At 38.9% G+C, this 27186-nt stretch overlaps 1 protein-coding gene across 1 annotated transcript; it reads left to right on the top strand.

Moving 5' to 3' along the window:
* Nucleotides 1-12129: 12129 nt before the first annotated feature.
* LOC113123591 (protocadherin-17-like) lies at nucleotides 12130-23208 on the top strand. Its single transcript, XM_026295778.1, has 4 exons — nucleotides 12130-14598; nucleotides 15772-15830; nucleotides 15977-16146; nucleotides 22631-23208. Exons 1-4 carry the CDS (start codon nucleotides 12130-12132, stop codon nucleotides 23206-23208), a joined length of 3276 nt encoding a protein of 1091 aa, XP_026151563.1.
* The last annotated feature ends 3978 nt before the right edge of the window (nucleotides 23209-27186 follow it).

Genomic DNA, 27186 nt, shown 5'->3' with positions numbered 1-27186 from the left:
AAATTAAGACGAGACGCATAAAACAAAAACATCAAAACTTTAATATAAGACATTTTCTATGTCTTCTTTATAAAACACACAACAGTAAGCCTCTGAGCATACCAGGGATATGAATATGATTTAGATAAAGATAAAAAATGAGCAATCTGGTATGGTGTGACATTCTCTCTAGACATTTGTGCTTGTATGGGTTTGAATTTAGTAATTTGATTTGATTGATTTGCTATATTTATTGCTTTAATATGACATGTTAAATTTCTTTCATATCTCAACTCTCTACTGCCAGATACAGATAATGAAAAAGAGAGAGAAGTGGTAAGATATTAACACTAGAGATAGTGAAAAAAGCCCATTTCCAAGGAAATGTTGCCAGAAGATATTATGCAGAGGTCTTGTAGCCATTTCAGCTCCCCTGTCAATCATTACAGTTGTTTACAATTTTTATAGTTTAGCTGTGTGCCCCTTTAAAATCAATCATAATGCATTACATGTTTTGTTAGAGCATAATGTTATGAAATTTGTTTATATGCAGGATATTCTGTGAGGCAATCATACAGGTGAAGTAAAACTAAATAGGTTATTGAAGAAAATATTACATAAATCAGTAGATGATGTAAGTATGTAGACTATGGAAGCACTAAGTAACATTACTAATGTCTGTAATGTTTATTTTGGTACTTATACCACTAGGGGGAAACATCATGCTATACAACCTTAAAAAAATTGTAGGTTATCCAAGCATCAGTTATGAGCCATAGTGGTATATACATCAAGCTGGCAAAGATCTGAACACTATTCAACAGACTAAATGGCAGTATTCAATTTATGGTTGTTGTTGTTAGTTTGTTAAAGCTAGAAAGTCTGCTAACACACCAAACTGTAATGCATGAGCTCTTGCTATGCTATTAGAAAATATCAGCTGTGTCAAAGGAAACCAGCCTGTGTCCAACAACATCAGGTAATGTGGGAATAAAGTGTCAGCGCTTTTTCATTCTTACTGCTATTTCAGATGTGTTACTTCTTTGTATGGCTGGTGCTTTTAGTGAGAAATTCACCAGACAGCACTATTGTCCTGTTTACAAAATTTCATTAAAGGCTACGAGTGAATTAAATATCACAGTCAGTGGTAGCATCATCTGGAGGGCTATGTTGCATTCAAGTCTGGTGAACAAACAAAAATGAGCACACACTGAGGGGTGAAGCACATCCATGAGTAATTCAGTGTCACAAATCCCATATTCTGCTTTTCTATCTTTATCCTTAACAGAACCAAAAATCCTGAACTGCTCAATGTATTCAGAAACAAATTAATATGCATTTTTTCCATGTTACTGTAAATCATATGCATGATTCCATACAAACGCTGGGGATAACTAATTGACAGCTCTATTGAGCATATTTACAATATTGTACAACAAATGCTCAATTCCCAGTTGGGCTTGTACAGGATGAGCTCTTATTATGCATCTTTATAAATAACTAATATCATTGCATGCATGACTGAACAGAGTATTCTGAATGTTACCTCAGTGACAGAAGAGGCAAGAAAAAAACAGCAATAAACACAAATTATCTCCCTTTAAGCCTCTGTGATATGGAGTCTGTATAAACCAGTGTGAAAACAAAATGCTTTGTCTCATCAGGATGACAAACAGAGGAATATTAATTTAGGTTATCAGTGAATAAATGCGCTCTCTCAGTCACATGGCTGCTTTCTCACCTCAGTAACGCACTGGTTGACCTCTGTCTTAAACAGTAATGGCACTGTCTGCAGTTCTGTATCTGCAGAATGTGTCAGCTCACAAATACAGCTTTGGTTCCTGAGCTGATGATGATAAATCTGCACCAGTTGTTCACCAGTTGATTGTGGTTTACCACTGTGCAGAGAGGGTGTCTCTTTGTGTCACTATAGGCCGCCGTGGAGACAGCTGCCAGAGGAGACACAGCCTTTATGCTGTTCTCTCCTATATGGAAGAGAAAATTAGAGAGAGCGCGAGGGCGAGAGAGAGAATGGGGGCACAGAATAATATGTTGCATCAATCAGTCTAAATGACTTGCTTATGTAATTAGCTAACAATGTTTTGTTTCTTCGGTTCCCTGAAGTTATTAGTGGTTCACAGTTAACCTTGAAATAATTGGAAAGGCTCGGTTGACGTTCTCCTATCTGTATGGGACTGACAGTTTATTTTTCTTCTGTGGATGGCTTCCCTCCTCTTTCATGTTGCTACAGTATTTATGAATTAGTTTCCTGTCACTTTACAGTACAGCCTAATACTAATTGGTGGTGAGATATATGGGTTATTCACATCCCACTAGGTGGCATGCTGTTTTCCTTCCTTTCCAACATTAACATGACTGAGAATTGTCGAAACTAATAACGTGGTGTTGCTCTGGTAATACTGTTGCACAAATTACACCTTCCTTGAAAATGGTATAATCTCTAACATAAATTTAAACACTAGAGCACTGCAGCCACAGCTTCTCCACCCAGTCCCTGACATTTTAATTTGATGCTTCATCTGCAATTAGACATGCACTGCATGGCTACTGGCTTATTTTTATTTAGTGAGAATCAAACATTCACTTTGGACCCATCCTAATTTAAAAGGAGAGACTGAGCCAGACTCAGTGCAGAGGTCTTACACTCAATTCTTATTAAGTATTAACAAGTTGGACAGAGTTTCACTGTCATTTCGCTTAGCTGTCATGGTTTTGGCCACTGGCTGCTAGAGGACACAATCACCAGACTCCTGGTCTGGTTGTCAATGGAACAGTTTAATGTGTTGTCAGAGCAAAAATGATGGGTCCTCTGTGTGAGGAAAAAGTCTGCTCCTCATTGTTTGAATTTGTGAAAAAAAAAAAGAAACATCCAAAGACAAAAAAAAAAAAAGACAATCTGTTATGGAACATCATGATAGGTTTGTGTGGCCGATGCTTCTCTCAGTTTTGTCCCATTTCATTTTCACACAAAAAAATATGTCCTTTTTAATTTTCTGATGTCCCTTGCCTCTGTCGACCTTTTTACTGGATACATATCAGGCCGAGAAGTTAATTTAAATGACTTTTTGAGGGTGGTGATTGATCTGTTGCATACTAAATAACTTTTGCAGCCTGAGATAAAGTGCTTCTACAGAAAGAATAAGGAAGTGTCATGAGCTCTCCCAAATCATGCTGTTATTGTAACCATCTATTATCACAGATTCCATCTAATTATGTAAGCGTTGTTCATTTCGTAGCTCTCACCTTCCACTAATCCCACACAGAATACAGAAACTGAGTCACTGTCAACGCTGTCACAAATCTTATGATGGATAAATTGTTCTGTTATGTACTGAATATCAAACACCCTGTCATTTTAAATTTCAAAGGCTTAGGACTCATGTTTTATATTTAAGATATATAAAAACAAAACAAATAAAAAAAACGCTTTGTATGTTGTTTACTTTGGGATTGTCAAGGATCGTAGAGGCGGCGGCAGGTTTTCTTTTGTTTACCGTGGAAGATCACAACCTGGGTCATATTAGAGATGTTTACTCCTCCTGTCAAAGGATAAGTTGTAAATTTTAGCTCACAGGAAATGAAAGATGTAGTGGCATGCTGAGTACAGACACCAAAGTAATGTCACCTTGAGTGAGCATTTCTCTTGTCTGGACTGGCAGGTGATATCAGAGGATAAACTCCATTTTGACCTTGTGTTCACTCATCACAACAAAAACACAAGAGGAGAACAGCATGAAAAAAAAAAAAAAAACCAAAAAAAAAACAACACCCGTCACTTTTCAGATATTATTGCTTCAGTCAGCTGATATCACCCGGCACACTGCAGATAACTACACTTCACTCTGTCTGGAGTAATGGATAGCTAGATTTGATGTTAACACTGTTTTAAAATGCAAGGAAAAAAAATAAACAAACAAACAACTAAACATATATTCATTAACATTCAGTGCCATGGAGGTGTGATTGATTCCATCATCAACCAAGTTATTTTCGTGGCCAGCATAGGAACATCAAACACCATGACCTCCATTATTTCCCCTTTGAAATTGCATTCACTTTATTCGCCTCTCTAGCTCTCCAATACCTTGAATCATTTCTCCTGGGAGGTGTTTTTTTTCTAACCTGCTGCTTCTCTGCTAGTCCTAAGAGCAGTGTAACCAGCAATTCTATCACACTGTATGTGGGACACTTGAGCTAAGAGTGAGACGAGGCATCTGGTACAACCTTCATGAGACTGTGCACTAGATTCAGCTCAATGAAATTTAGACAGAGGCCCCAAAAATAAAGTGGCACACATGTTACATCTGTCTCCATAATATATGGCTCTTCTGTGGCACAAATCAAACGGACTCTATGATACCAAATCTACTAAGTAGATTCGAGAAAACAGATAAAAATAGATTTAAACATTTATGCAGTATATTTTCATAGTTTTTTTTTTTTTAATCTATTTTTATTCAGGTCTCTGAAAGTCTCACAGCGCCAAAGTTTGTGCTTCAAGTGTGGAGCTGAAGCCAGGATGAAATTAGTTGAGTTTAGCATAAAGACTTCAAGCAATGAGAAACAGCAAGCTTACATCTATCTAATTTTAGAAAATATGCCTACCAGCGCCTCCAAGGCTCACTAATGTATCTTGTTGTTTAATCCCACAAACGAATGTAAAAATAACAATTTATGGCTTTACGGAGATTCGCGTACTAAAACTTTTTTTTTTTTTAGTTCTGGGCTATCCAGAGCCTTGTCATCACAGGGAGGTTGCCAGGCAACCAGTAAAGGTACTACATTGAAATGCTGGGCAAATATATGGAAATACTTCCACGATGTAACTACTGTTTTGTAAATTTGACATCACTGTGTATGGATTAATTTGTTATTGTTATTTAAGGAAATGTAGATGTTTTGGGAGATGTTTTTCTGAACCTGAGCTAGCTGTTTTCTACTGTTTCTAGTCAATGTGTTATGCTAATGGGTCCAGCTCCATAGCTCCATATGCAAGGTGAAGATTTGATAAAGGTGCTGCCAATTTCTTCTTCTACCTCCTACAAAGAAAGCAAATCAGTGTCAAACTATTTCTTGAAATCTTGAAATGGAACTAGTTGTCTTGTCAAAGTACTACAATGAGACCAAATGTATCCATCCATCCTCTATACCTCTTAGTCCAATTTAGGATAGCAGGGGGGCTGGAGTCAATCCCAGCTGACTTTGGGGTACACTCTGCACAGATTGCCAATCTATTACAGGTCTGACACATAAAGCCAGACAACCACTCACATTAATACCTATGGGCAATTTAGAGTTACCAGTTAACCTAACCCTAACCTGTCTGGACAGAGGGAGGAGGCTGAGGTACCTGGAGGAAACCCATGCAGACATGAGGAGTACATGCAAACTTCACACTGAAAGGCCCCAGGTTTGAAGGAGATTCAAACTCACAACCTTCATGCGGTGAGGTGATAGCGCTAACCACTTCACCACCCTGCTGCTCCTCCAAATGTTTCATTTGCTTTTTTTTTCAGCTTGTTTCTGTGGAGCTTGACCAAAGTATGCAATGTAACGTGAACCCTGTCTCTGTTCAAGGATGTTCCTTCGTCAGTGTTGTTTGACCCCTTGCCAGTCGAGTCTGGTGTTCGCAGGTACTCAATGCTTTCTGTACACACACACACACACACACACACGCACACACACACACATATATATATATATATATATATATATATATATATATTTATATATGATTTTTTTTTTCAGTCTTCAGCCCAGGGTGTTTTCTGTTTCATCAACATAGTGTTCCCCGCTGTTGTCACATGGGATGCCATACACCACTGTAGTTTTTCACTCCAGGGATGTGCTATCTTTAGGGTGAACCAGCACAGATTTTAAGGTGTTGAATAGTTTGTGGTAAGTGTTGACTGCTTGTGACTTTTTGGTGGATGTTCTGACATTACAGACAGAAAAAAATGCCTTCAATAAAGCTTCCAACCGTAGTTGAAAGTCTGAATGAAAATTTTAGAATTAAAACTATTACAGCCTACAATATTCCTATAATTGTCAAAGACAAAGATTCTTTCAGTAATTGTGAATTAGTGTTGTAAGCCACTTCTGAAATTTGCACTGTAATTTGTTACTGCAGTCTCTGAAGCTACTTGGTAAGTTTGAGAGTGCTGTAGTCTAACAAGTTAGGACATGAGGTCATTACTGAGATGAATAATCAATGCTTCTCCAGGAGGGGGATAATTCTTTGTTAGGGTTGCAATAGTGTAGTCTTTCCAGCTCAAGCTATTTACAATTACATCACTAATTTGTAATACAAATTAAAGATTCCTCAACAAATCCCACTTGATTAAATTCTAAACTGTACAGATTTGCTGAAATATTTATTATGAATATGTGTTTTATTACTATTATAATATTCTAACCCTGCGACAGACTGGTGACCTGTCCAGGGTGTACCCCTGCCTTTCACCCAAAGAGAGCTGGGATAGGCTCCAGCAGATCCCTGTGACCCTGGCTTTCAGGAAAAAGCGGGTATAGAAAATGGATGGATGGATATTCTAACCATCTCTCAGTTAACAACATATCAAGAAGCAGACACTTATAAATTTGTAATTGCATTGCATTGCATTGTGTTTACTAGTTTGACTTAAAGATCTACTTAAAAACAAAGGATGTAATTTGTGTTGCGAGCAAGCCCCACCACTTCAAAGTTATTTTTCAGCCTAACAATAATTGTTTAACATGTCTGACCCTTAAATTTTGGCTTGTTTGAAAGCAATTAGTAACTTGTCAGAAATATCAAAATGTCACCCTGACCCCTAAACATATTAAAGGGTCTTTGCCTTTCGTTGTTAGTACAGAAACATGGAGGTTTGTTAACACATCATGGGGTTTGTTTTCTTGTTTCTTATAATTACATTCATGATTCCAGTCTCAAATGTTTGATGTGAACTGAATGTCAATTATGTTCCAGTAAGTACGTGTTAGCTTTACAATCCTAAAGTGTTTTGTGTTTGGATCAGAACAATGTATTATCAGAGTGATTGATGAGCAGCTAATTTGTGAGGTTTTAGGTGCATATTTGCATAAACCCTTTTAAAAGGCACATTCTCAGCAGACAGTCACACTCTTAGCTCCTTCCCTCCCAAATGCAGATTAGGTTAAGAATTTATCAAACCCATTTTACCGACCACCAACCAAAGCTCCAGTGGATGCCACAAAGAATACAAAATGCTTTCAAGCTGGACTTTTAGTTTTGAGAATTTGGCAGAAGGCTCCTTAGATCTTGGAGCTCAATAGAGTTTCTCAAAAAATCAAATACAAAAACATCAACTCTTTAACTCTGAAAAGCCCTGGAAAGCAAGGGTTGACCCCTGAGTTTTATTCAGAACTGAAATGTTGGAGAATTGGCATATTGACCCTTGAGGTTTCACATTTACATGCAGATCCACAGCTGGTCTGTAACAAAAATAATCTATTCGACATGTAACATGATAACAAGGCTTGTGAGATATCTGAGGCTCCCTTTGTTGCATCCACTTTCAGGCAAGCTGTTCTGTCTGTAACAATAGATGTGAAAGATCCTTATGACAATTGTTAACCTTTAGAAATTGAAGCAAAATGGCCTGAAAGACCAGGGTAGGGTCACACTGACTGCAGAAGACCAATGAAAATAAAAAAAAATAGCTTTTTACTATCCTATACTTATATGTAGCATCTGAAAGAATCAAACAATATTGTGTTTGAATGAAATGTTGTAGACAAAAGTCTGCCAACTGAATATCATTTGCATTTTTTGCAAACAGGATTAGAATATATGCAAATCATCCCACTCGTGTAAAAATGAACAGAAATTGTTGACAATATTGTTCCTAAACACACAGCTAGTGCACAAACAGCACCCATGCTTATCTTAATGAAGTAACATGTCACCCAGTGCAACAGTGTCAACTGTGCCACCTAGAAATTACACTTTTATACAAATAATGTGCAACAGCAAAAAAGGTTAGTTTTTTTTTTGTTTGTTTTTTTTTCTAGGAAATGTAATAACAATCATATTACATTTTCTGTTAATATAATTACAACATGCTGTTTAAACTAATGTATCTGGCAAGCTGCAAAACTATTGATACTGAAGGTATCACTGAAATGCTCACTGATGACATTTAGCTTTCTGCACAAAAAATCCAATCCAACTACAACACCATTAAATGTGTTTATGGTCCTGTTTAGGCATTTGCATTGAAAAAACACAATTGTTGGAACAACTTAATTATATTATATCAATTGGTAACACCCTTTTCAAATTGAGTTAACAAGTTAAATCAACACAACTGATTTCAGTTATTTAAGAAACTGCATTACCTCAGCTACTCAAAAACACATTTTGTGGATAAAGTTAGAAAGAAAAATTGTGGAAAATCTCTACAGTGACTTGAAGCACATCTTTATTTACATTTAACCAAAACCATCACTTTTCTGACACCTGTGCTTTTGACCTGTTCTTCATTTTGATAAAGATAAACACAAATTTCACAGAAATGATTGACAAACGCTGAATAAATTAAATCAGGACCCTATTGGATACATTACCAGTCAGTTCACACAATCAGCATTTTCCCACTGGCGCCTATGGTGATATTGAGCCATGACGATAGTGTCAGTTTTATCAGCTATAGTTTCAAGATGTCCCATTCTGCCATCACACTGACAGAACTGAATAAAAAAAAATTTTAAAGGTGGTCACAATATTGGAATTGGAAAATTATATGCAACAGTAACAGTTTCAGGAAATGGTCATACTGGATAATTCACAGACCTCTGTGGACAGTTTTCATCTGAACTACTTTCTACTAAGAAAACATTCTCTATGAAAAGTGTGGATAGCATGCTCTGTGGGTTGTGCAGCGTAACTTGGAAGCCGCTGCTGAAAAACATGCAGCTGGTCAGTTTTTCAAATATATTTTCTTCAACTGTCTGAAATTCAATTTGCCTCCACTGTACTGGAGAAGTTGCTATATATACAAGTAGTATATACCAGTAGAGGAAAGGCATGTGTGAATTGAGTGAACTGACCCGTTAAGATGGGTAGTCTGCTGAGGAATCATAACATGGATTATGCAGGGATATGAATCATGGTACATGGCAGGGCACACATAATAGTAAGCTATAAAAAATATAGAAATATTGATGTATTATAGTATTGGTGGCAGTAGTGGGATTAGTATTTTAATTAAATGACTTCATGTTATGTATGTTGTTTTAGCTATTGTACATTTTTCTCTGTGACTAATAAGGATAGATTTTCTAAATTCCTCTGTAACTCTTAACTAACCCTGCTGTTCTTTTATGTAATAAGCATGTTTACTCAATGTCTTATGGGGAGATTTGTTACAAAGCAGAACTTGCTCTCTCTTGCATCCACCCTGCTGCAAAAATCTGAGACTTGTGTTGATCATCTTTCTCACTCACTATCATCAGTATTCCAGTGTGCTGCTTGAGGTGTGGTGCAACCAGCAATGGGCGAAAAAACAGAATGATAAACAACTTAATCTCACCTCTAATCATGCTTGCGCGGAGTGGTAAGTGAATCACATGAAAGAGATGCCAAGATATTGCGTGTATGCTTAAATGAGCATAGCTGCTGTTTGTCATTTCAGCCTCTGTGGAATTACAACAGGTATGATTTTACATCAACAGAATAATGTGCTTTCAAGTAAAAATCAATTCGTCATGAAGCAACTGATGCGTCCGTGTGTTTTACTGCCAACAAAGCAGCAGAGTTTGCGATTCATTCCAGGGCAGGTGCAGTGGTCTCATTAGTGAAAGTTAGCCATGACAAAGTATTGAGTTTGTACAAAGCCACACATTAGGGAGTGACCTATTTATTATGGATATGAGCCACCCTCTCATTTAGAGTTCAGATCATATTAAACGGTATGACTGTGACAATGCAGACACAGTTGTCAATAGCAGTCCTTTCCTGAGGTTTTAACATAGACTGAATGATAATTAGTTTCCCTTTGTTGTCCTTATCTCTTACCTGCAGAAATGGCCAATTTATGCGGGCTGCACCCTGGCCAGGCAAAGTTGATGCTCCCCAGAGGAGGAAAGCAGCCATGTTTCAGACAATGGAAATGAACTCAGGGACAACTCAAGGTTGATTTAGATCCTGAGCAACATGGAATTAAATGAGGAAATAGGCCACACTGATCTTGCCCCAGTGTTGACACGGCTTCCTCACAGAATTACTCTGGTAGGGTAAACGCATCGCCAAGAAACCCCATGCGTCACTGAGATCTGGTCAAGTGAGAATAACAATGCAAATGTCATATTGTTGAAATGCTGAGTGAACTAAATGTCAGTCTATCTTTTCAATATGAGATATGAGATTGATGTGGATAGGTTGTTGAAGGTAAGTGTGATAGCTGCAGAAAGCAGGTTATACCAACAGCTGTGATATTTCAGTTGTGAAATAAGCCTTGTTTTATTTTATTTATTTATTTATTTATTTTAAATAATAAGAAGAAGCAATTCTCTCATGTCCTTTACAGAGATTATTCTAAAACACCCACAGTCTGTCTTTTCTTTTATCTTGTGACTGGATTTTCTCAAAACTAATGATAAGAAGGTGCGATACAGGAGACAGGTGGTATTGTTTTCATTATTGATAAGAATCTTTAGTCCTGAATATCCAAAGACCTCCGCTGACACTGAGAGCATAGCCTCTGAGGGGGGAAGAGAACCAGTTATTCTTCAAACATTTTGCTAGCTTTGATTTTACATTTTTCGCACCACACTGCCCATGTAATCCACTTCATCCCTAGAATGACCACTTGTCAAGTCCTTGCTGCTTTTACTACATCCCAGCCAAACACATTTCACCGATCCATCCATAACCCCTAGTTCACATCCACATGTATTAGGTGCAACCTCCACTAGCACGTTTCTCCCTCTGATGCTGCTGCCTTGTGCGCGCACATCAGTAAATGAATCACGTAGCACTAGAACAGCCCTTCTTCATGCGATCTTGCCAGACCTATTGGAGAAAACCCCCCCAAGGCAAGATCTGTCACTGTTCACTCATTTGCTGGAAGACGATCAGAAACTATGTTAAATGCACCAAGAAATACACTGGAGTCTGTTATAAAGGCGTCGAGAGGATTCCAGTCAGATCTCAGTGTGAAGGGAGCAGGTTTCAACAGTTGACGCGGAGAGAAACTGAGCGCAGGAAAAAAAAGCGATTAATTTTGATTATCTGAAATCTTCTTCCAGCAACCATTTTTTTTTTTCCTGGCAACATTCACGGGGGCAGTGTCGGGGAGCATTGTCCGAATGAAGGATGTAAGAGCACTGGGTCCAAACGGACTGGATTATGGGATTACTGGACTGATTATAGGAAAATCATCGGGCAAAAGTCGCAGGCGTGCTATAGATGCTCTTGAATGACGGTACAACTGAAAGGTTGGAGAAGAGAAACAGCTCTATACCCCGCTTTTATTCTACTTTGTGGCATGGGCATGGGCTGTGCATGCGACGAGAGGAGAACCCAAACGCAACAGTGTGCCGCACAGGAAGAAAAGTAAATGCATTGTGAATGGTAACATCGGGCAATGCTGCATTTTGAACGGGCATGTCAGTATTTGCTGTAGCCTAGGTGTAGATGTCGCATGAGGGCAATGCGCTTTTGTGAGCTACGGTCTAACCTTCACCACAGAGATTCAAATGCTTTAACCTTGGATGCAGTAGGGAATATTAATACTTCATAGTCATCGATTATTCATTAAGTCCCTCTGTGAGCACGGGGGGGGAAACAAAAAAAAAACAAAGCGTTTTCTCCTGCACTATGTTGAATTTGATCTTTAATTCATGCAATAGGTGTCGTCGGGCGGTCATCTTTGTTTACAGAAAGAGTTCATCATAGCCGAACGGCATGTGAAGGAGGCTAAAATACCGAGAGAAAGGAGATAACGATAGTCAGATCGATTTAATACCTAATTAGTGTGAAATCGGCGTCAGCCACATGTGTGGATTGGGTTTAGTCCTCTAGGTTTGCCGTAATCAACAGGTTGAAAGTCAACGAGGATTTTTTTTTTTTTTTTTTTTTCTGCCACTACCGCATATCCAGTTGAAGGGATGCGTCTCTCTGTACCCATTTTCTTTTTGCTCTGGGTTAAAGCCCTGACATTGAAAAATCTCAATTATTCTGTCCCGGAGGAGCAAGGACCTGGCACTGTTATAGGTAATATAGCGAAAGATGCGGGATATGGGACCACGGAGAGAGGGAAAAAATCTAACTTCAGAGTGCTGGAGAATTCTGCACCACATCTGGTGGATGTTGACCCGGAGAGTGGACTAATCTTCACCAAACAAAGGATTGACAGGGAAACGTTATGCAGGCGTAACCCAAAGTGCCAGCTCTCCATGGAGGTGTTTGCCAACGAGAAGGAAATATGTATGATCAAGATTGACATACAGGATATAAATGACAATTCGCCCAGTTTTCCTTCAGATCATGTTAATATTGATATTTCAGAAAACGCAGCTGCTGGGACACGCTTCCCTCTCACTATTGCACATGACTCAGATTCCGGGGAAAATGGAATAAAAACCTACCAAGTCACAAGAGATGATTACAATACGTTTTCTTTGGATTTAAAAGTGAGGGGTGATGGGACTATATATCCAGAGCTGGTGGTTCAGAGACCTCTGGATAGGGAGGATCAGAGTCATCACACCCTTCTCCTCACAGCAATAGACGGCGGGGAGTATCCAAGATCAGGCTCCATGCAAATCAATGTCAGAGTGACTGATTCAAATGACAATAGTCCAGTTTTTGAAAAATCCTCTTATGTGATAGAGATTCCAGAGAATTCCCCACCTGGAAAAGTAGTGATAGATCTGAACGCAACTGACCAAGATGAGGGAAGCAACGGGCAGGTGGTCTATTCCTTTAGTGGATATGCATCTGAGAGAATCCAAGATCTGTTCTCAATTGACCCCAATACTGGCGTCATCAAGGTCCAGGGAGAAATTGACTATGAAGAGAATCCAATAATTGAGTTTGATGTGCAGGCTAAAGATCTGGGGCCCAACCCAATACCAGGCCACTGTAAAATTACTGTCAAAGTACTTGACAGAAATGACAACTCGCCAGTAATAAGTTTTGTCTCTGTCCGGCAGGGAGCCATCAGTGAGGCAGCACCTCCAGAATCTGTCATAGCTTTGGTCAGAGTGACAGATAAAGATTCTGGTCGAAATGGTCAACTTCAGTGCCGCGTACTGGGAAATGTGCCCTTCAGATTGCAGGAAAACAATGATAATTTTTACACACTGCTCACTGACAGGCCTCTGGACAGGGAAATGAAAGACGAATACAATGTTACAATAGTGGCGAGAGACAATGGGATCCCTTCTTTGAACTACACTAAGTCGTTTACTGTGAAAATCTTAGATGAGAATGACAATGCACCACGCTTTACAAAGACTGTGTATGTGCTACAGGTGCCTGAGAACAACATCCCAGGGGAGTATTTGGGCTCCGTTCTGGCACACGACCCAGATGTAGGTCGAAACGGAACAGTGTCATACTCCATTCTGCCATCACATATAGGAGATGTTTCAGTGTACACCTATGTGTCTGTTAATCCCACCAATGGAGCCATATATGCCTCTCGCTCTTTCAATTACGAGCAAACGAAATCCTTTGAATTCAAAGTTCAAGCTAAAGACGGAGGATCTCCTCACATGGAAAGCACTTCCACAGTCAGGGTCAATGTCCTTGACGTCAACGACAATCTCCCAGTTATTATTTTACCCCTTCTGCAGAATGATACAGCAGAAATCCCAGTGCCTAGAAACGTAGGTATCGGCTACATCGTGGCTACAGTGAAAGCGGTGGACCATGACCACGGAGAAAGTGGCCATTTGACCTATGAGATTACAGAAGGAAATGACGACCACCTGTTTGAGATGGATCCGGTGGGAGGAGAAGTAAGGACTGCCCATGCTCTCTGGGAAGACGTTGCCCCTGTGGTTGAGCTGGTGGTGAAGGTAACTGACCATGGCAAGCCCCCCTTATCTGCCGTGGCTAAGCTGATCATTAAGGCAAACACAGAAACGGCAGCAGGAGGTGGCTCCAGCGCGACTGGGGAACAGCAGCACTGGGATGTATCTCTACCCCTCATAGTTACCCTCTGCATTATCTCTGTCATGCTCTTAGCAGTCATGACCGCCATCGCTGTCAAGTCCAAGCATCAAGATAAGGAGACTGGGAATTATAACTGCCGCATGGCTGAGTACTCCAATGCTCCAGTGGGGAAGGGCAAAAAGAAAAGGATCAACAAGAGTGACATCATGCTGGTGCAGAGTGAGATGGAGGAGAGAGATTCTGCGAGCCGGATGAATGTGGTGAGCAGCCCCTCTCTCATCACTTCGCCAATATGTTTTGACTACCAGAGCCCTCTGCCGCTCACGCTGCCCAGGTCAGAGGTCATGTATCTGAAAACCACCCCAAACAGCCTAACAGTCCCCAGAGCAGGCTGCCACTCCAGCTTTGCCGGGCTTAGCACAGACACTCCAGCGAACAGGATGTCAGTGATACAGGTAAGGAGGATGCTGCACCGTGTTCTTTATCTGCCCTTTATTCTCGCTTATCTGCACCCACTGCTTTACAATACAAATCTGACAAAAGAAAAGTAATCGACTGAAGAATAGAAACTCTGTCACTGTGAGCAGACATCATTATTATCCCTTTTTGGCTTGTTATGACACTATGAAGTATTTTCGCATATATAAAGCATGATATGGCAACTTAGTGCTGTGATGTATTCATGTGATGTACATAGGATTTCACTAAAGAAAGCTTTTGAAGGAGTCAGAATAACTTTAGAAATTACTCTATTGTAAGCCTTCTCTTGTAAAATGGTGCAGGTGGTCTGAATACTCAGAAAGTCCTCACAGTTAGACATGCAAACAGTGTGAGTCTTGAACAAGGCTGCTGTGACCCTGCCAGATTCACTCTTATAGAGTGAAAACAAAACCTTGCCTGAAATGTGGGATTGGACAGGTGTTTGAGCAGCTTGTCTGATCACATTACTGAACCAATGTGCACCAGACAGCTAGATGCACACAGCATAACCTTACAATCGCATTTTTTCGCTCCCCACAAATATGGGCCAGATCCACCCATCCGCATCCAAAGTTGGCATGATAAGGCCATTAATAGGGTCCAGCCTTGCCTTGTAGAGATGGCAGGGTTGAATACACAAGGCAGCTAACATGCTAATTTGACAGCATGGGCTTGTAGTGCTGTTTAGCACAGCAGAATTATCTGTTGTAAACGATGTAAATATCTAGGACAGTCTCACAGACAGTCTCATTTGGAGATGATAACACAGATGACAAGGCCTGGCACTGTCACCAGTCACTAGGGTATGTGGGTGTGATCAACACAAACACATTATTCTCAAGATAGGGAAAAAAGGAAGCTGATGACAGTGGCTAATGCTTTACTCCTTTGCTTTGCCAAGGAGGCGCATATGGTCACAATGGAGATTTGTCCTTATCATGCCGTCATCACTGGCAGGTGCTTTGCAGCTTTTATTGACATCTTTCAGGTGCCATAGTAAAGAAACTATAATATGAGAACCAGACAAGAATATTTCTTTTCCTGTTTGAATCCAATCCAATTGGATAGTCAGGATATTGTTTTAAAAAAAAATCACATTAAATCTTTAACACGGTCAATACAAAATATGATTTTTCTTTCATTTCTAGACGGAAAATTTACCCTCAGAGTCCAATTATGCTGGCAGCAGGCAACCATTTGTTCAAAGGTAAGAGCTCCAGCCAAAAGATTTCTGACCAGTGCATTTAGTTTCTTCATCTTTGTATCATCCAGAGGACTATGACTATCAGATGGAAGTGTTCACGCAGAGGTAATGGCAAGTTATGTTTTTTTCTTACTTCTACTCTGCCGCAGCTCAACATTTAAGGATGCAGAACGAGCGAGTCTCCGAGACAGTGGCCATGGTGATAGTGACCAAGCTGATAGTGACCAGGATACTAATAAAGGCTCACACTGCGACACGTCTGCCAGGGAGGCCCTCAAGATGAAAGCAACAGCAGTTAATGGCCAGCCTTTTGAGCAGGGTGAGTGGACACACTCTCTTCCTGACATCTTGAAGATGCCTAACTGACACTTGTACCGGGCATTGTTTACACTTTATGGACTGAGAACATGCACGCAGCTCCTTGGTGTTTAAGTGGAAGCCCACCAGTCTCCGGTTACAGCCGCCGCAGACAGATATGTAACATGAACGAGACAAATCCAGACTGTTATTAGATGCAAGTAGCGTTACTTTGTACTGCTTTACTCTGCAGACAGCCTGAGCTGCGTTGCAAAAATGACATGAAAGCACCACAGTGTAAGAAAGATGGAAGTTTAGGATAAAAGTGTTCATTGGCTGAAGGTGGAATGTTCAAAGATCTTCTGTCTGATTTAACCATCAAACAAACTCATACACATGGCAAAGTGTACAACCATCTATGTCGGTTTTGATCATATTGTTATTTGAACACATATTCGTCGCATGTATGTCTTGAATAACGGAACAGAGTCAAGAAATCATGATAGACACTTGCAGTGCAAAATGACAGGTATTTCTGGTTGCACATGACAGAGTGTTTCCACCTTTTGCTTGGAAAGATTTTCTCAGTTATTATCAGTTTTGTCGTGGTTTCACTGTTTTGAAAGGAGCTTTGCTTTACAACTGAAAATAGAAATGTTGAATTTTATTTCACAAATCTGAAATGATCCGCTCTGCCAGGAGTATAATCATAGATGATTGTCAATCTGTTGCAACCTGGCTGACCCGATAGGGACTGATATATTTAGCTATTGTGGATATAAACTGAAAATATGAGAGCAACTCTCACTGGTAAGATAAAAGATAATGGGGTCTTGAGTGAAGTGGTGATGTTTCTCATTTCCTTGCGTGAGCCTTGGAAGAGAATGGCTCTGGTCATCAGGTCCCTATGCAGTACTTTCCACACCATTTACATTGCTATGAACTGTTTGTTTGTGGCATGCTCAGGAGGGCAGAGATGGAAACACTCTTGTGGCTGCCAGGAGGATGTGTGAATCTCTCCCTCACTCTCTCACACATTTGTGTATGTGTGATAGTGTTTATGTGCATGTGTGTGCGCTATGAGGAATTATGGCAGACCAAACTTGACTCTGTAGGAGGTGTAAATTCAATCACAATTTTTTGCAGCACATTTCTGAATCTGATTCAGCCGAAGTTCTAAGGCCAATCGCGTGGAGAGATATTGAAAGAGCTGTTTTATACATGTGAGAGTATTTACATGTGCAATGCTAGTGCTTGCTTGATAGGAATGTCAGTTAATTTATATACCTGTATGTGTAAGATAAGAGAAATGCAAAGAAGTGAGGCATTGCTTTTAATATTAATAGGTTTTGCTAGCACCTTTCCTGTTTGCATGTGAGGAATGGAGCTAAAAAGCAAAACTAATGGTTAGATTGAATGGCATTCTCTCCTCTGGGGTTGGTCATATGAACAGTAAATGGTGTCACTGTCTGCTCATTACAAGATGGAAGATCTATTATGCATAATGCCTTAGACCTGATCATACAAAAACATCACCCTCCAACCCACACACTCCTTCTGTCACTTTCACACACGCACACGCTCGCACGCACACACACACACACACACATATGCACAAGCACGCACACACGCACGCGTGCACGCACACACACACACACACATGCACGCGCACACATGCACGCACACACACACAGGTACGTTTATTGAACAACAAAGTCACTGTTTTGCAGATTTCAACAAGATAGCACTCTTATCCAAAATGGAGACACCGCAGAATTTCAGTTCCAAATGCACCAAAACAAAGCTTGTGGGTTAAGTAGTATTGCCTTTATGTCTTTACCTTTACCATCCCTCTAGTCTCCTGGCTGCTTTGATACAGGTAATGTATGCACCTGTGCAGCTTCCTCTATCATGCACTCTGAATATTTATTCACTTTCACAGACACCAGATGCACAGTGGGTATGTCGCTAGGCTTTTTCTGATTCTATTTATAATAGGCAGACAGTTTCTTTGTTTTTGAGAACATGTTATTGTTCCATTCACAGTTGCCCATAAGATCACAGCTATTTTGTCACTTTGTCATGATTCTATTATGTGAGTATGTAAATGGCAGTGGACTATATAAAGCCATTGTATAACACTGTCATTTTTGAGCTGTTATTTAACTAATTTTAATTCTGTGATGAAATGAAAAATGGAAAGCCAATGGCAGGCGCAATAGACGCAGGCGATCTTACTCCCTTGTCCTAATGTTTGTTTCTTAACAATAATTAGTTTCTTATATTATTGTGATATATATGTGTAGTTTTTTTTTTTAAATCAACACACACAGCTAGAGTGTTATTTATACATTATGTGTTACAGAGAATAGAGGTGCGATTATGAGGAGATTTTATGAATGAATGACTTTTGAAGAAATATAGTTTATGTAAACATGCAGGCTGGATCCTTAAATTAGTTCTGGTTATATAGTGAGACACAATAGCACAAAAGACAAAAATACCTTGCCGTGTTTTGCTGAACCTTCGAAGCACATACATCCCTTTGCATTAGCGTCATCTGCTAGCTCCTCTGCAGTAGTGATAGGTACCATGGAAATGAATTCAGCATCCCCCTGCTTCTTGTTGGTTATGCTCATTGCTCAGGCCTGATGTATCTGTGCCTACAAAATACTTTTCTTCACAAATGCAAAGGGCACAGGATTGTGATTTGGGGTGTTGATGTTTCAAGCCACAGCACTTATAATTTGTAAGACTTGTGTTGCAGTTTTGCCACTCCAAAGCCATCATTTAGTTCTCCCTTTTGATGTAAAATGCATTTTGAACTCAAAAATAGGTTTTCTTTTTGATCTCAGTGCTGACAAAGATAGCACTGGAAGGGTTTATGCTATAACTGTAACAATATAAGTCCACATAATATGACAGAAAAAAGCAGAGTGTGAAGCCTAGAAATTAAATTTGTTTTGGAATCTAAGCGTAAAAATGACTTGGAGAAACCTGTAGTTATGTAGAAATATGTGCAAATATGGTTTCGCACACCATAAAGTTAGTATTTCATAGATTTTTACTGCTACAACTGTATTCCACATTTTATAATTTTCATGCTTTTCCTTTGATTACCTAGCCCCCGATTGTCTGAATTATTTAATCGTCTTCATGTAAACTGCATACGAGAAATTTTGCTCATTCATTTCATTAAAGGTTCCTTTATTTATCCAGATTAAAGTCTTGTTAAATCTCTTTTTCAAGGAGACATGGCCAAGAGGGCAGCATAAAAGTCATTACTACAACAATAAATACAAACAACATAAAAGACTGTCACAACATAATAAAGAGTATATCACTAAAAGAGCATAGTCAATATCCAGTTAAGATGCATATAACATATATTTTTTTTCAACACAGAGAGAGAAAGAGTGAGAGAGACAAAGAGATCGATAATAAGCTCTGATCATGTCAGGGCTGATTATTGAATGCATTGTGCATCTGTCTCATGCAATTCAAATTTTATCTCCTTGATTTGGATAAATAAGTATAATTTATGCATTGTGTTTTAAACAAGATATTAATGAAGACTGTTCCAAGGAAATACTGCCAATTAGCATTGGCTGTGTTTCTGGTTAAAATTGACTGATTTGATTTTATTAAGAGAGAAACCACATTTGTTTTCATGCGAACATCATTTATGTTGAGCAAATAAGGTGGATACTGTGCTCAGCCAGCTGGTTACAGCTGCAGAACAAAAACAACAAAAAAAAAAAACAGACCAACAACAAAACAATAACAAAATCATCATTCAATGGAAAAGGAAGGTTTTCTGCATAGTCAAATTTGCAAGTCCAACAATGCAACATTTTGATCCACAAGGTCTTTGTTAGGTAATTATCCATGTAAACAGAAAGCAGCCTATATATGCAGATTATAATGGGACTGTTCCACATGCAATTAGATCATATGATACAAAATAACACCAATTATTCCAAAACATTTTACTGTTCATATAGAAACGTATAATGTTATAACAAAATAACAATAGAAAACAAATAACAACAAAAAAAGATTCTAAAATTGATTTCCCTTAACATTATTAATACAAACAACATAAGACTTTCACACCATAGTATTTCATCTCCCAAAACTGTTATGGGGTGAAATTAACAACACCTTTTAACTTAATAATTTCTGCCCTGTCATAGAATAATTAACTGTTTAAATGTGTCCTGTGGCTGCAGTTATATGTGTGGGTGTATTTGTGTAGGTGTTGTTCATGGGCAGCAGTATAATACATGATAGAGGTGGCATGTACTCAAGAAATGAGTTGCATTGCATTGATGGTACTGGATTTCACATCACCTGGGGGTTGTGGGGTTTTTTTTTTTTTCTTTTTGAACCTTCTCCTTGGGTTTCTTTGTCCTCCAGGAAACTGGCCAAGGCTAGTGTAGAAAGAATGTACTGTTGCCTTTGAACAAGACCATCTCCAAACCTCTGGGAAAGGAAACTCATAATGTGGAGCTTTTTTAGACTAATATCCTCATCAGAGCTAGATTTCAAAATGAGATCAAAGGCCTTATTCACACTTAGTCACTTACTCATGGTCTTTGACATCACAGAATGGCACATCAGCATGATAGGCAACCTTTATTTATAGAGCCAAGTTATTGTGTAAATGTTGATCAGTGCCATATCAAGTAATGCTGCGATCGGATGAAAAATTCTGTTTATGAAGAAATTTAGGTTTCACATTTTGGTTGGTTTTGGTTTATGTGGAAGAAAGAGGTTTTTGTAAGAGAGGAGGCCTGGGAAGTGTTAATGTGTGTGTGACTCTAACAAAATATTAGAATTTTTATAATTTCTGTTTTCTGTCATAATCTTTCACTAGGAAAGTTTGGGACCACTGGGGAGAGACATCTATAAAAATATGGCAGATATGGTAGCTTGTCTGTGTATATATCTTCATTGGTATTACAGACTCATTCATTTCTTATAGTTGGGCATTTATAAAAGGAAATATGATGCACACACCCCAAATAAATAACCAACCTCTGATCAAGTCATGTGTCATTATTTTAATTTGTATGCATATCTAGTTTGACATTGCAACTCCATGGCAATCACAGCAAAGAAAACACATTTATTAAAGTTAAATCAGTCACCAGAACAACAGGAAGATTAAATTTATACTTTTACAAATGAAATTGTTGTTTTGCTCTCATGTATAACAAATGAAGGAAAACTATCATTTTCTACCAATTTACAAAGATACATTTGACATTTTGCTTCATGCCTCTACAAATATCTCGATGCATCATTGTCAAATTAATATTGATAGCGTGGTGTAATGGCTACAGAAAAAATGACACCTTCTGCACCATAACTCTGTGGAAATTGGCTCATTGTACTATATATGTGTCACGCCTTGTTCTTATTTTATGTCTACAATGTTTAGATGTTGTATGGAAGACTGAGTTAGGGCACAGAGATAGGGCAATTACCCATCGCTCTACTTTTTATTACTGACATTAATACATAGACACACATACATGTTTGCACAATCCTATAATCTTAAGCTTGGTGTCAATGATATCCACTTGTGGCAAGGACAGGTCACAATATGGGCCCACTAACAAGAAGCGAAATGAGAAATGTCCAGGAAATGCAAATGAGCTGCTGATTATGCGCTAGAGTTTTTTAAAGTAATTAAAAACTGTTACTACAGGTCAAACTAATGAGTGTTTGTGCTGCTAATGGTATTTCCAAACTCCAGTTTCACTTGGAAGTTTTATTCTGTACAGTGATCTGACTTTTACCCAGTTTTTAATACCCAAATATAGCCTTTATCCATATATGGAAATTTATTTAAAAAATACAAAAATAACAACCAAAATAATGCAAGTTTGTCTTATACATACCAAAAAAAAAAAAAAAAAAACACCACTTTGGTGACTATCACTGCTCATGCAAATTTCACAGTTGTTTTTCTCTTTATGCCACACAAATTGCTACTGCTGGAAATGTAAATGAAAAAACACATCACTTCCTCTGCACCAGATGATGTTTTTCAGGAAACACCTACACTGGTTGTTGAAAATAGCAGAGTGAAAAAGTTCATGAGGTTGAACAATTTGCTACACTGACCAGCAAAGAAGAAATGTAAAAATTAACTTTTCATTATTGTAGATTACATCATGAGACATACCTAGAATGAATAAGGTTAGACTTTTAGTAAACCACAATAGAATTGCTAAATATGAACTCTCCTATAGCTGTTACAAGAGGTTGCTTGTTCTTATTTTATTCTGAAAAATTTTATCGATGCATACTAAGTAACTTTACCCAGAAAAGATGCTATAATTAACAATAGAGTGTGAAGAATAGTGCTGAAATTTGTGTTTGTTTGCACTTTTACTGTTGCTGCTCATCCTTCAAAATGTCATCTGCATTTTCTTCTAGCTTGTTTATTCTTACCCCAGCAGGGTCCAATAACAAATGTTTAACTGTTTTTGCAGAGCAAGACAAATCAGTTCACTGCACCGATGAATGTCGAGCACTGGGACATTCTGACAGATGTTGGATGCCAAAGTTACGGGTAGGAAGCCAAGCAGACAGCGCCGATAATCGCACCAACCTTTTCATCCCTGTGGGAATGGATGCCATGGTAGAGACAGAGATTTATGGCACCATCAGCTGCGGCAGCAGAAAAACCCTCAGCACGTTTGGAAAGGAACAGCGGGACAGTACAATCCTTGTGGCCAATGTCAAACCTTACTTAAAATCACAGCGTGCACTAAGCCCACCACTACAGGAGAGTCCATCTGCATCCAGCAGTCCCACCAAGGGTAGCATGCCCCTGGACTTGGCTAACCGAGAGTCCAAAGAAGAGAGAGAGGGGGGTTCAGACAGCAGTGCCTATGGTCCTCCAGATGGTCAGTGCTCCCCACTGCACACCGAATTGGAGGAGCCCTCCTACCTGACCTGCGAGCTCAGGCCTAAGTCCCTGTCAAGCAGTCTCATTCACAGCTCCGTCATCAGCCAGGAGTGTGGCGGGTCAGACTGTGCTCTTGACCCACGGGACTCTGGTAACTGACAGGTCAGATATTCCACTCACTCTCACCTACAAGAGGTGTGATGATGATATCACAGATTAATGACCAAGAGGTGATTTTTTTTTTTTGCCCCACACAGGTGTCCAGACATACATTGTATAACCAAAAACCATCTGTTTTGTATGTTTTTTCAGTTTGTGACTTGTTGTGTTACGTGAAAATATGTGTCTTTGACTGCTGTGAAGGTTTTGGAGGGAAAATCAGTGCTTACCTGACCAAGTGTTTTCATGGTGTATACTGTACCTGTCAATTTAGATGTCTGTATTTTACACATTTCAAGCTCCAATTTTGTGAGAGTATTGAACAAATTGCTACTGTTACGCTATTGAGTCCTGTCTGCTTTTGTACAGTGAAGCTCTCTGTCTCCATTTAGTGTATAAGGAACATCTCTCTGAATATCACAGGCAACTGAAATACATATCAGTGACGTTAAATACAAAAGTGAAGTGTCTTATGAACTGTTAATGGTGGTTCAACAGGGAATGTCCCTTTTCATGAAACCATTTGGGGTTCCTATAAAAACAGTTTTATAAGAATGTATTTGTAATTTTATTGTTGTCCTCTCTGCAGTTTATGTGAAAATAAGCTGAGCTTACACGTGAATGTGGGCTACTGTACTTGTTGTGTATTTTATTAAATTTCTATACACTGTGTGTATGGAAGGCAATTATTTCTGACTGGTGACAACTTGTGAAGCTGTTGTGTTTTTACGTGAGAGAAGTGCATATACTGTATGTCTACAAGGTGCTTCAAGTGTTCACGGCAAAAAGCGCAAGTGACTCTGCAAACATGCCAGCTTTAGCTGTGTACTGTATTATGTAGTTGTAGTCAAGACCCTAGTTAGATGAACTTCCAAAGAAAGTAAACATTTTAAACAGCTATTTATATCTAAAATCTCTAATAAAAACAAGCACAGTGTATTAGTGCACCCAAATGAAGAGGAGTGGGCTTCCTCTGCTCAATGCTTCTATTATACATACACATCAGGAGGTGGAGATGGAAATCATGCTCGTGCTTTTATAGCCTTACTTTTGAATTCAGAGTCATCAGAGCTGCTGTCAGTTAATGTCTACTTGTGATTATAGCTTTATTTAAATATGAATGTGTCTGACAAATGACGAGGCATGAGTCTAACAAAAATGAAAAACTTAACATTCAGCTGCAACTAGCTGTTACAAGCAAAGACTTTTTGCAATGAACTCTTTGATTAGATAATATGAAATTTTAATCATCCCTTTGGGGGAAGTGGGTCATTGCAAAAGCAAATAGCGCAATAAAGGTTATCATAAGTAAATCTAAAAAGAGCATTATATAACAAACAAATGAAAAACAAAAACACAGCATCTTCCTTTAAAAGATTTTAAGGGTAAGAAACATTGGCATTTCATATGTGCAATTTCAGAGTCATTTCTCTGAGTGCACAAAATATCCATGTGCTCTTTTCCTCATTAGATTCATAAGAGCGCATGTGTGAATTTGTTGTTTATATGCATTGTGCACTTTTTACTATTCAATCAAATGCAGAAAAGATAGGTGTAATGACAGAAGACCATGGTCTGCACACACAACAGAACAATCTAAACCTCTGCAATTTATCCAGTGGCTCATTTCTTTCCAAACATAACCTGTTTTCTCAGACAAGGTGGCTGTGTTTTCATCCGGCACAAGATAAGTACATAAAAGTGGCCGTGATCAGAGTAAAATTTTGAAAACCCAGAGCACATCCACTATATCTGCTTGATAGTTTCTTTATAAAGCATTTATATATAAACATGGATGTGTATTGACAGAGCTAGATCACTAAACAACAGGAATCCTAGGAGTCTAGAAACGGTTTTTATTTTCCATTTGTAAAACAATCACACATAAGCATCCTGTTTCTTTTTACTTAGTTTAGTTTAGTTTCTCCATCTGGAGACACTGACTTTTGTACCCTGGCTCGATGAGCGGTTTGAGAATGCCTTGTTTTTCATGAGCTCTGGATAACAGCATCCTGTCATCTACTGAGAGATGACTATAAGTACGACTCAGTTTCTCCTCAGGGAAAACACATTAATTTGGATTTTGATTTGCATTTGTTTTGGTGCTGGTATTGACACAATTCCAGACCTAGATGTCTCATCTCAGCAGGCAGCTCTGATGAGCTCATCTGCATAAGTTGAAATACTCTTTGAGAGAGAGATTGCGTGGGTCACAGCAACTCATCCCATTGAAATACAGACAGAAACATCACATCATTTTATCTGTATCAGTCCCAGGGTTTTCAGAGCACGGGGGGATGAAGACAGGTGAGCAGAATGTCAAGTAGAAAGGGGCTGAACCATTTGCTGTGACGCTTACACCTCAAATTTGTTAACACTATTTCGCTTAAGGATTTAAAACAGGTTAAACTTCCACTTCTGTCGTAATTATGCAGAATTTTCTTAGAAGTAAACCCTTTCTTAATTAACAGTACGCTACAGTATAGCTGTTTGACAAAAAAGTGCTATGTTGTCAAGGGGAGCTGAATGCAGATTAAGGACTAGCATGCAGTCTTGGATGAATATGACTTGTCTCTCAGAATGATTATAGTCATAGTGAAAGGGAATTACAGACAATGAAACTGATCTGTGTAATACCTCCATTCTTCTACATTTTACATACACAAATGATCTATTCAGATGAAAATGGAATGAGCAGTGTACCATTCAGTTGTGAAAAATTGACATGCTCACCCTGAGTACTTAAGCTTTTAATTCAATAATTCAATAACACAGCCGATTAAGAGCTTGTCTTCCACCTCCACCAAATGCTATGAGAGATGGTTCCACTTGGCTGAGAGCTGTTGGTGGGGAAACAACAGCGAACACAACAAACAATATTGAGAGTGTACTTACTGTAGTTTTCGGCTCAACCAACGTCACTGAACGCAGCACGCATGCCTTCAGGGGAAAAATATTAAAAATGCTGCTTCTACATTTATTTGCATGTTTGTGTTATAGGACTAAAACAAACTCCCACATAAACAAAACTATTCCAAGTTGGATCATGTAAATGTGATGCCTCTGAGTTTATTGTTAAAGAGCTGTTAATTTGTGAATCACTTTAAATAATACACACTATTAATAAATTCATGCATCCACGCATGCATTCAACTTTAAAAGAATTTTAAAGTGCGCTGGAAGCATTTAGTGCTACTTAGCCTACTTCCTTTTCATTAAAATGATCAAGACAAATTACAAAATGCCTCCATTACGGCTGACACACCTCTGGCTGTCCAGCTCTCTCTCTTTTTTTTAAATAAATACATTAATTACATATTAATGTGTGAATTTAATATCATAAGCATTGTGAATTACTGAGAGCAAAGGCAGTGTCTGTCGTCTTGGTGCATGCGGAGCAGGCTGCACAGTTCACCGCGGTTCTGTGCCCTCACCTGTCTCCCTCTTCTAACTACAGCTGGCTCCTCCCACCTGATTATGAGTTCACTTTATCGTCTCTAAACACACTGGCAGCAGCTGATTCGCTTTGCTCGAATAACAAGGTTAACAAACTTATAGTTTTGGCTGAGTGGAAATTATTTAAAATCAAGAAAAGTGCAAATGCGCAAAATTGATGTATAGAGCGTTGGTATTGTGCTGGAGCTGGGGGGGGGGGTTCACTGCGATGCATATCTCCTCCTGGACGCAGGAGCCGCTGTTTTAAAGTTCTAACTTTTTAACAGGGTTCAGGATTCATACCTGTGGATTTTAGACGATTCATGGGACTGATCTTTGTCATTTTAACGTGTCAGAACAAATGCAACCAAAACTTATTAACTTTCCGAAGAAGGATAAAAGTGAACTGGAAAACCCACAGCAAGATTAAGTGTTATTAGCTGAAGGATTAGTCCCATTTACTGCTGTCAGTGGAACAACTGAAGCTGAAGAAGAGGCCTCACGTCAGGCTGACATCCTCAACCACCTGTAAACAGATTGGCT

The sequence above is a fragment of the Mastacembelus armatus genome, chromosome 21 (assembly GCF_900324485.2).
Source record: "Mastacembelus armatus chromosome 21, fMasArm1.2, whole genome shotgun sequence".
NCBI classification, from domain to species: Eukaryota; Metazoa; Chordata; class Actinopteri; order Synbranchiformes; family Mastacembelidae; genus Mastacembelus; species Mastacembelus armatus.
This window is presented reverse-complemented; position numbering and strand designations above follow the sequence as displayed.

Coding starts and splice junctions, on each gene's coding strand:
- LOC113123591 (XM_026295778.1), top strand. CDS start 12,130: ATGCGTCTCTCTGTACCCATTTTCTTTTTGCTCTGGGTTAAAGCCCTG. Junction 15,831..15,976: donor AGGCAACCATTTGTTCAAAG/GTAAGAGCTCCA, acceptor ACTCTGCCGCAG/CTCAACATTTAAGGATGCAG. Junction 16,147..22,630: donor TGGCCAGCCTTTTGAGCAGG/GTGAGTGGACAC, acceptor CTGTTTTTGCAG/AGCAAGACAAATCAGTTCAC.